The 10,768-nt window shown below is 38.9% G+C and overlaps 1 protein-coding gene across 1 annotated transcript in view; it reads left to right on the top strand.

The window, feature by feature from the left end:
* The first annotated feature begins 2,051 nt into the window (after positions 1 to 2,051).
* The window catches only part of dnah10 (dynein axonemal heavy chain 10), a 63,513-nt gene continuing 54,796 nt past the window's right edge, over positions 2,052 to 10,768 (top strand). Inside the window, exons 1-6 of the mRNA XM_041787514.1 lie at positions 2,052 to 2,277; positions 3,482 to 3,499; positions 5,671 to 5,759; positions 5,876 to 5,984; positions 6,081 to 6,196; positions 9,149 to 9,365. Coding sequence (XP_041643448.1) covers positions 2,052 to 2,277; positions 3,482 to 3,499; positions 5,671 to 5,759; positions 5,876 to 5,984; positions 6,081 to 6,196; positions 9,149 to 9,365 — 775 coding nt within the window. The remainder of the gene's footprint in view (positions 2,278 to 3,481; positions 3,500 to 5,670; positions 5,760 to 5,875; positions 5,985 to 6,080; positions 6,197 to 9,148; positions 9,366 to 10,768) is intronic.

Here is a 10,768-nt window from a genome sequence, read left to right as displayed (position 1 = left end):
TCTCTTCAGTAAGCTCATTCATTGGGCTGTGCTGTCTTGTGTTCAAATGGAAGTTTCCCACTTTCTCATTTGAACTTTTTCTCCAGCCACTTCCTGCCGATGTTCTCTCACACTCGTAGCTTATGACAGTTGTGCCAATGCGAGTCATTAACGAGCATAACACACACGGATCACACCTGGAGATAACCTAATACCTAGTGAAAATTGTCCAAAGGTGGGTGTTTTATTTGATCTCTAATGCACTCATGATCATAAATATTGTCATAAAAGCTGAAATATAAAACCAAAGCTCCAAAGTAAGGCAGGGTGAAACGATGTGTCTGGAGAGCTGCAGGTGTGAGGCAGGGCTGGTTTTAGTCATTTGGAGGCCCAGGGCAAAGACCAATATAAGGCCCCTCCCCCTTTAACTAAAGAATGAAATGACGTGGAAACAAATGAGAAAGTATCTTTTCTATTTTAATAAAGCCACAGAGTTCCAGTAAATGCCCCAGTTTGAGATATAAATACCGAAATAGCCAAACATAATTCATCTTTTTCTTCGAAAAGCATCTCATAGCTCAAACTCAGCACATGCTAATGTCTTCAAAAATCTTTAGGCCAAGTGGAACTCACATAATGCTGGTGTTGGGCCAAAGACTGGTTTCTCCAAAATGACCACTTTTCAGGGAACGACAAAAATTGATCTTTTGACATATGTTAGGCTATTGCTTTAAAATGAGTTCAAACCACTGGCAGATGTAAAGGCTGACCAATGGCACTGATTTATAAAAACAAATGGAAATCATGAAAAACTGAGATACAAGCTTTTAGCCTGATTTCAGTGAGAAACAAAATAAATATACGCTCATTATCAGTGACAGATTGTTTCTTATGATACTGCACAGACATTTGTATGTCATTAACCTCATAATTATCCACTAATTAACAGTTTAGTATAATTTCCACTACAGATTAACTGGGTTGTATTGTGGTTCGCTGAAGTTTTTTTAGACAGTGTGGCTCTTTGGTAAAAAAAAAAAAGGTTGAGTACCACTGGTCTACAACCTGCTTCCACTATGCTAATTATTTCATCAAATACACACTTTATGTAAACTTTATGTTGTGGACAGCTCCTTTCCAGGGTCTACAACCTGCTTCCATCTGCTGAAAGTCCCTGGACATTCCACAGACTACAGTGTCTTTAATAGAGACCTCCGTGCTGCTATTGGGACTGTTGACAGTGGTTTTGGAGTGATGTGAGCGGAATCGGTGTGTGTCATTGGGCCAAAGTTCACTGTATTTGAATGAATAAAATAAATAAATAAATATCATATGCCCTGTGGATATGTGAGAGTAGTTAATTAATGTAGTCATTGAAAAGCGTTGGTAAGAGTTGTTTTAAAGAAAAAGTTTCTGACCAAATCTGACCAAATGAAGCCATTTTCCTGTATTTTAGAGCCTAATTCAATTATTCTTTTTACAAGTGTTTCGAACCTAGAATCATTAATTGTCATTAGCATATTAGCATTAAATATTATACAATTTTAAAAACATATTCAAGTGGGCTACTCTTCACTCCCACCTTTATCTATTCAAATCTGGCATTTTACAAGACTCAAAATTACCACTGTGTCAATACACAAGTAAATTATGTCATATTACAGTCTCTGGACATTTGGGAATCCCTAAATATATGATGTTAATAATGGGGATGCCAAAGATTAGCTAACAGAGCCAAGACACGTCTTGATCGTCGCCTTCCTTACGTGAACCAAGCTGAGCTGTGGTGAGATATATCTTGGCTCTGTTGGCCCATCTTTGGCACATTCGTCCTCCCATTAGCAGCAACCATATGCCAGCAACTTCCCGTAGTAAACGTAAACCGAGGCGTTCGAGCGTTGCCAGGCAACGTGAAACCACAAACTAGACTACAACATCGGATAGTTGGAGAGTTGTTAAAAGTAGTTGTTAAAAGTAACGGCAGACACATATGAAGGGCGGTTAATTTGACAGAAAGAAAAAAAAAGATGTTCTCGATCATTTCGATGTGTATTTTATTTTAATTTCACAAAATGGTCCACAGCGACTTGAGAGTCGAGTGGATTCGACAGCGGGTTTCCATCGCTTTTAACCTACAGGAGGAGCCGAACAGTTTTGATGACCTGCTAAGTCGAGACGATGGGACAGAGGAGGATATCATTCGTTATTTGGACGATTTCGCTGAATATGATACTCTATCTTGTCTCTATTTTTTCAAGACTGTCTGGGAGGAAGAAACTGAAGTGGAGATCCCAGAGGGTAAGTTGTCTAACATGGGAAGACGGCGCTTGGTCGTCACCTTTTTACACTGAGGTGTGTCATGGTCCCTAAATCACTGGTTTTCCATGAGTTGAGCTGGTTTTTAATACCACCGTAATGGATTGGATTTAATGTTGATTTTCTGAATCTAGTTAAGACAATGGGCAGTTACTGAGTTCTCTCTGAGTCAGAAGTCAGTTACTCTGAGTAGCGGTTAACCTGCTAACATGTGGATTACTCCGACTGGCCTAAAGTGTTCTGTGCAGGATACTGCGTTATTCCTCTCTCCAGTGGCGCCTATTACAATAACATGCACATGGCCAATTATGAAAATTAGGCGCTGACGTCATTAGCGACTTCTAGAGTCTTTTTGGACAGCCAATACTTTTCTTACTGTAGAGTTGGCAATACCGCTCATTTGACGAGGGGGTGAGAGAGAGGGGTGTGTGCTACCTGTAGATGTAAGAGGTTTGGCTATGAAATCAGACTGCCCTTATGGGGATGTTGTTACCTGCGTGATGTAGTTATATATATTTAGAGTTGTGTATTTACACACAACTGCTGTAAGTTTCCAATAAGTAACGCCTTTAGTTCACTGCTAGCGAAAAAATAAAAGTTCACTGCTAGCTGCTGGTTGAAGCTGGAGAGCACTTATTTTTGCTAAGGCGTCGAAAAATGATTAGCTTAAAAGTTGAGCAAGGCTTTAAATTTTGGATGACTCTGAACAAAACAGCAGCTGAATCTTTTCTTACATTAACTGAGGTGATGGGGAAGACTGCATGCCACGTGCACATGTGTTTGAATGGCACAAAAACGGCAGTCCAAACACCATCATCACCAAGGATGAAGAAAGCAGGACAATGCAAGTCCAAATTCAAGGCCCAGTGATTGTTTTCTTTGACATTAAGGGTATCTTTTTGAGTAGTGGGTTCCAAAAGGGTCAACGGTGAATCAACACTATTACAAACAGATTGTAGAAAAACTGTGAGGAAAAGTCAAACGAAAGAGACCACATTTACGGAAAAATTGTTTAATTCTTCATCAAGACAATGCACCAGCTCACACTGCACTCTCAGTAAAGCAGTTTCTAGCCCAAAAACAAGTCACAGTATCAACGTCTATGTTCACCTGATCTAGCACAGTGTGACCTTTACCTTTTTCCTAAGATCAAGTTGGTGCTTTTGAGTCTGTGCTGGAGGTTAAGAAAAAAAGAACGACAGAGGTTCTGAGACAAGAAGACCTACTTTACTGCTTTGATCAGTGGAAGAAATTTGCAGTGGTGTGATGATGCTGAAGAGGATAGACATTGAATAGTCTATAGCTTGATGTTTAAGTTCCCAGTGACAACAAGGAGAGAAGCTGCTTATTTGTTGTTTTGGCATTAGCTACTGCCCTCACTTGCCTGTGTTAAGTTAGGTGAAACAGGGCTCAACAGTGTGGCTCTGAAAGTGAAAATCCCATAAATTTTCCCCATAGTGAATTTGATTATTAGCCATATTATCTGCAGTATCCAAGCTAGACTTACCATGAGCTAGCTGAGTGTGATGGTATATGCTCCTGCAGATGACAGAAGTTTGCAAGATATCAACCTCATGTAATAGTTGGGCTGTTGGCAGGCCCTCATTTTTGGCAGCAGTAAATTTTTGCCATTCATGCCCTCCATTACTGTGCTTGATCCAAGCAAAAAACATCATTTGAAAAGGGAGAAAGAGGCAAGGCACAAAACAGCTAAACTGCATATCCCACTATTAAGTGTAATTCATTTAAGTTGTTGTTTCCAGTATCTTTATTGTGAATCATCTGTACAGCAGTATACAGTTTTATACACAATGGGCACATTGCTTCATTTTGTTATGAGCCATAAAAAACACAGAACAACTGAACATAGAAAACAAGATAACATAGAAAACCATCAGACATTTGTATTACCACCCTTAACCACCCCAACCCATAGTAGCGCTACTTAGGACTAACAGAAGGCCAAGTAAGAATAGTGCATCTTATCAATCTGACTTTCTCATGTATGAGATCAGTGGACTCCAAATATTATCAAAATCTCCCAAACTGTTACAAGTGGAGAGTATCAGTCAGTAGTGTTATCCAAGCTTTAAAAGTTGGAGTATCTGTTTTCTTCCGGAGCGACAGAATTAGTTTCTTTGCAGACAGAAGGCCATAGGACAGGAGGTGGCGCTGTGCACCATTAAGATTTCGAATGCCTACTGATACCCCCAGAATAACTAAAATTAGATCAGGGTTTATTTAAACCTTCAAGATTTTTGATTTGAAAAAAGGAGAAACCCAGATTTCTTGAAATTTGGAGCGTAAGACGTGGCTATGTAGTAAGTCTGCTTCTGCTTGATTACACTTGTCACAGATTGGTGTAGTTACTGGGAAGATTTGATGTAGTTTTACCTTTGAATAATGCAACCGGTGTAGTATTTTAAATTGTATGCAACAGTGTCTAGCATTAAGGGAACAGGTGTTCACATATTTCAGGCCTTTGTCCCAAATGTCTCCTGCTATCTCAAGTCCTAGTTCTTTCTCCCGGTCTCTTTCTACACTATCCGTGTTCATTGGTCCAAATTCTTGCAGTACATTATATATCATTTAAGTTGTTGTAAGGGATAGTTTTTCAAGCTTCCAAGCTACAAATGTACCCTTTTCCTGAGCCAGTGTGTAGAGCTCTTTCCATCTTATTCCTAGCCCCCATGATTCTTTGCGGGAAATGTGGGCTCAACTACTGGTCCTTTCTATCTAAATGGGACTTTGCATAGAAATGAGATGTGAAACGTGAATATTAAAGCAATTTGGACATTAAAATATGTAAAGTTCATGTTTTTCACTTCAAACAGGATAATATTCTTATTTCACTTAGGACCTGATGTGTGATACCTGAAATCAGTTTTCAGTTAGTCCCTCAATAAAACAATATTTCATAATCAAATTTAAGCAAGGTAGACCAATGTAGACATATCAAATCCATTATATATCTGATAACTGTTTAGTAAAGTGGCATAGAATAGATTAAACTTTAACTGATAAATTAATTGAACTGATAGAACACCTATAGTGTTCATATGTTGTTTCTTTCTTAAAACTGAACCTTGATTCTAGACTGGTTAAGCTATTGAGATGTGAAGGTTTTAAATTATATTGTCACTCATATGAAAAGTGCAGAGCAAAGTGCTTTAGGGTATGCCCGGTATTTATGATTCTATGGCTTTGTTCATTATAAAGAGATGCTTCAGAAATGTTTCTGTCCTTTGATTTCTTTTACCAAATTGAGAGGGGTCTCAAAGTGACTAAAGCAGCCCCCGTTTGCTTTGAGTTACTATTTGAAAGGGCAAAAATGACTTCATCTTGCTAAAATGTTCATGACCACAGAAAATGAAGACACAGATCCTGACAAGAAGTCTGGAAGCCGAAGTGAGGATGAAATAACTGCAGACACAAAGGAGATGGAAGAACTGAGTCCCTGCTATGTGAGAACAACCTCTCATTTGTCTTGACTGCTTTTTGTTTGTCATTGTCACTTCAGTGTATAATGATATTGTATTAAAAAATATTCTTAAACCAATGTCCTGTTTTGTGTTTTCAGATGGTGGAGCATCAAGTTGTTCAGCACATTGAGGTTCATGTAGCTATAAACAACTATCCAGAGAGATTTTTAAAGTCTCCAGTCTTCTACTTTATCCGGAGCACAAAGGGTGATATGACTATAAAGTGTCATTACATAAAGCTTTTTAAGCATTCGTCACACAGAGAAGACTTGACTTGATGATCTTTAATTGTGTTTTCTGCAGATGCCATTGTTCAACCATCGGACATGAAGGAGGCCAATTTCCTGATGCCCACGCTTTTTGACATTGGCTATCAATTTGGAGACCCCCTTCAGAGCCTCCAGCAAAAACTAACTTATGTAAGTAAAATTTTGATAAGTTCATAGACAACCAAATGCAACCCCTAATAAGGGTAACACTGTACAATAAGGTACACAAAAACTGGCATAGTTACTGTAAGTATTACTGATAAATTATAACTGCTACTTAAGGAGTGAATGAATGGGTTACTTTTCTGTATGATGCTCCACCTTATAACAGGGTGTCTGAGAGTCTTAAGAAGTAGTAAAAGTTGATAAATCAATTTTTACAAAAATGAAGACTTGAAAAGTATAAAAAAGTCTTGAATGCAAGAACATCCATCCATCCATTTTCTACACCACTTATCCTATTTGTGGTCACGGGAAAATGGAGCCTGTCCCAGCTGTCCTAAGGCAAGAGGCAGGAGGTGGAGTGCAAGACCAGAAGGTGTTAGAATTTGTAGCTTTTTTCAATTTTTTAATTTTCCAAAAGAGTGTATAGGCTAATTTTATGCTTTTGTCTTTAGGTGTATTTTTTTGCACAAGTAAGAGTCTGATGGAACTCCAACAGCTTCAGCGTCAGTCTGCACACATGTTTATGTTCTGGCCTGCTGAGCTATCAGTGTATCCTTAAAGCACCACTGTGTCCCCTAGCTTTGTGATCAATCACTGTTTATGTATAATTGAGAGTAAATAAAAGTTTTCCAGGAAGTGATTGGAGGAGGTGTTGGAGTTGAGGCTAGGGCTGATACTTGTCAACATTTTACTGGATTTTGCAAGTAAAAAAGCAGCTTTTGCCAACACTAGCACAGAGTCTGTTGATGCTAGCACTGCTAGCATTCCAAACAATGACAGGCAGCCAAAACATGGTTCTTCACAACCAGAGGAGCCAGATGGTTATCATTGTATACTGGCTTTCAGTTGTTTCAACTAAACCATGCCCATTGCTACCACCTCTTTCTCCTTAAACCAGTCTGACTGGTCAGATCATTCTCTGACCAGGCAAACAAAACTTCAGGCTTTATAAGATGGATCCACCTGTTGACAGATATGGAATGTGGCCAATGCATGTACTTTACAAGGTTGTAAGACCCCAGTAAATTTAAAGAGGAGTTAAAAAGCTGTTAATTCCTCCTTAGTTTCCCAGTTAACCAACAGTTACTTATTTGTTTCCAAGTATTACTTTGTTCTGAACAATATCAGAAATATTTCAATTTTTAGTAAAGAAGTAAATTATACTTTATACAGGAAAGAGAGTTAAAATAAGCTAAGGCCAAAGCCTACAGCTCTTTGACTGGTTTAGTCCCTCACTGTGTTTCATTTGTAATGAGGGTAAGACTTCTATGTAACTTTGTGGGGGGTAAATTTTAAGTACTAATTAAAATACTACTATAACTTAATGAATCATATTTTCATGCACAACAATTAAAATTTCAGTCAAACAATTATATATTTTTAATATGCCCATTTTACAGATTTCAGGTATCACACATCAGGTCCAACCCTCTGACAGCAGCTCTGATACACACACAGAAAAGGACTAGAAGGAAAAGTTTGGAGAGAAAAGAGGTGGAGCGGAATGTTTCATGATAGGATAAACTTTGCAAATGAACTTGCTGCTTGTTTTTTGTTACTTAAACATCATAATAGTTTTCAAATGATGGTCACAGTTAATTTTAGTCTACATGATCAGCCCTGTGATTATAACTTCTAATTAAACAACAGCTCACCATGTTGAGCCTCCTGTTACTAGCCCACTGCAGTGCATGCTTCCAGCTGTAAAGCACACAACTAACAGCCCATCCGTGCTGTTGATGGACCATTTATGTCACCACAGCATTAACAGGCACTGGGATAAGGGGCTGCTAAGAGTGGGACTCACTGAAGATTAGCCTTATGCAGTTGAGTATCTGCCCCAAGTGTCGTGCCGGTGTGTTTGTGACGGAACTAGAACTGTCTGCAACCTGAACATTTAACTTTAGCCTGGTACGGTAATCTCTCTGTCTAAACTTTCTCGTCTGGTGCAGACCACCATGGAGGTAGTAGGAAGGACTGAGAACTTTTCCCTGCAGTCCATGTATAAACAATCTGTCCAAAGGCAAGCACAGAGGCTTTTCTCTGATCCTTCTCACATCCTGTACCCTGAGTATGAACTCTTACCATCTGGTAGGCGGTGCAGAGTCCCCAAATGTAAACTGAACTGGTTTAAAAAACTCGATTGTGCCCACCTCATTTAAAATTTTGAATTCTGTTTCTTGAGGCTGAAGGGTTTGTGCAATAACTTAATGGTGCGTTCTCCTTTACCTTTTCCTTTACCTTTTCATCTTTTTTCCTCATTGTGACTTGACATTACTTCATTACTGCTTTTTACAATATATACATATTTCTATCCTATCTTGTGCAATACATGGGTGTGTGCAATATATGTGGGCTGTTGGCTCTCATTGGTACTAGCTTCTTTATTGGTATGTGCAAACCAAACCATGTACTTCTTGGATCTTGTGTATATAGAAGGATTCTTGTGCTTAATGTTTTAATTTATGGTTATGATTATTGTGATGGCAGCTGAATGTGTGCAGCGCTTGGAGTCCAAGACAAATTTTCCCAAGGGGACAATAAAGTGTTTGGTATGGTACGGTATGGTATGGTATGGTAACTTTTACATTCAGGGACACACAGACTCTGTCTGCACAGTGCTCTGTTTTCTGACTTATGATGATGTGACTTTTAGTATAGATTTTGGTTTGAATCAAACATCACAGAAATAGTAGTTTGATGTGCTTCTGATAACGTGACAAATACTGTGTATCCTGTGATGAGACTATTGTGCATAAACACATTGCATCATGGCTCTGTATAAATGATACATCATTCAGCTGTTGTTTTCACAGTACAGGGAAAACTTTATGAAACATCTGCAAAAAAAAAAAAAAAAGTTGAGCATCAGCCATCCATGTCAAAGACTTTCTAAATGAAAATGTCAAAAAAAAACTTTTCTATTTCTCTTTTCAGATCTATATACCCTTAGTAACTGCTTACCAGATGAGGGAAACTGGTGCAGGTTATCATAGCAGCACAGATTCTCCTCGTGAGACGAAGAGTCAAGAGGCTGAAAAGAAGACTCAAGTGACACCAAGTAAACATTTCCCAGTATGTGACGAGGTGCTCCACTGCACACACAAGTTTTCGGAGCAACTCAACAAAGCCGTCGTGGAGCTACAGATACAAGGTCTGTTTTATAAGACTTTTGAAGGGCTGAGTTTTTGATTTTAGAGAAGTTATTAAGTCAAGCAATCTGTGAACAGTACCAGCGACTGCTCGTGATTCCCCTTTCCTCCTCTCTTTTTAGCATATTAACAGCTGTCCCTGAATAGGCTTTGTTTTGCTTTAAATTGTTCAAAATTTGCTCAGGGGGGAGCAGGTGGCCTAGTGGTTAAAGGCGCTCCCCATGTACGCGGGCGGCCCGGGCTCGAATCCGGCCTGAGGCCCTTCACCGCATGTCTCTCCCCCACTCTTGACCCTGTTTCCAACTCTATCCACTGTCCTCCTCTATCTAATAAAGGCACAAAAATGCCCAAAAAAATCTTAAAAAAAAAAAAAAAATGCTCAGGGAATGGAACATCCTTTTTAGCAGCAGCAGGAGTGCATAACTGCAACTTTAAGACCAGAGTCAATTCATAAGAAAGTATTTCCAAAAAAGATGGATGGACACCTGCCGCCCTGTAGACTGTTTCGTATTTTCTTGCATGGAATATATTTCACATTCATCTGGTAAACCTCTCATACAAAGCATTTGGGAAGGGCAGGGCTTCAGGAGGGAGGGTAGTTAAGAGATGTGTGGGGAAAAAAAACATCTTCTCTGCCAAGAAAAGCTTTCAGTTTGTCTCTTTGCGATTGTTTTAATAAAGAAATGTGGTCCAGTTCTGATAAAACTGCTGCTATACTAAATCTACATCTGAGCTAATTGCTGCAGTGGCGGCAGGCATTGTACTTACTGGCTTACACAGGGCAACTAAACCCCACCTGTAATTACTGCAAACTCATCCTGAAGCAGGTTGGCAGTAGAGCAAAAACATCTTTTTCATCATGAAAGGATTTCAATGCTGTTCTTTCCTTTTTGTTTGATAAAGAACTGTGGTCCAGTTCTGATAAAAAAAAATGTTGTTAGATGATAGATACATCTGAGCTCAACACTACTGGCAGCCATTGCTATTAGCTTCCAGTACACCTCAGATCAACCTGTAGCTACCGCCTGGTTCTCCTCAATTGACACTGATAGGAGCAAGATGAATTTAACTGATGACAGACACGGAGTCAAGACAATCCATCTGTTTTGCAAGGTTACTTGGATCCACCTCTTGTTTAATTTTGAAGTATTCTCCTGCATGGGCACTAGTGGTTAGAAACATACCAGAAGTGCTCCTTATTGTCACTCTTTTTCTTAAACATTTATTTCATTTCATAATGCAAATATTCCATTTTCCTTTTTTGCTTCACTAATATGAGTAAAACTTTTGATGTCAGGCTGTAAATTTAATACTATAATGCTGCATATTTTACTTGATTTATAGAGCACTTTCAAACAAGCAGGATTTGGGAATGTGGCTGGAGGCTAAATTACTGTTTTGTTTG

This window comes from Cheilinus undulatus, linkage group 5 (assembly GCF_018320785.1).
Source record: "Cheilinus undulatus linkage group 5, ASM1832078v1, whole genome shotgun sequence".
Lineage (NCBI taxonomy): Eukaryota > Metazoa > Chordata > Actinopteri > Labriformes > Labridae > Cheilinus > Cheilinus undulatus.
Note: the sequence above shows the minus strand (reverse complement) of the source record. Positions and strands in the feature narration are given on the sequence as shown.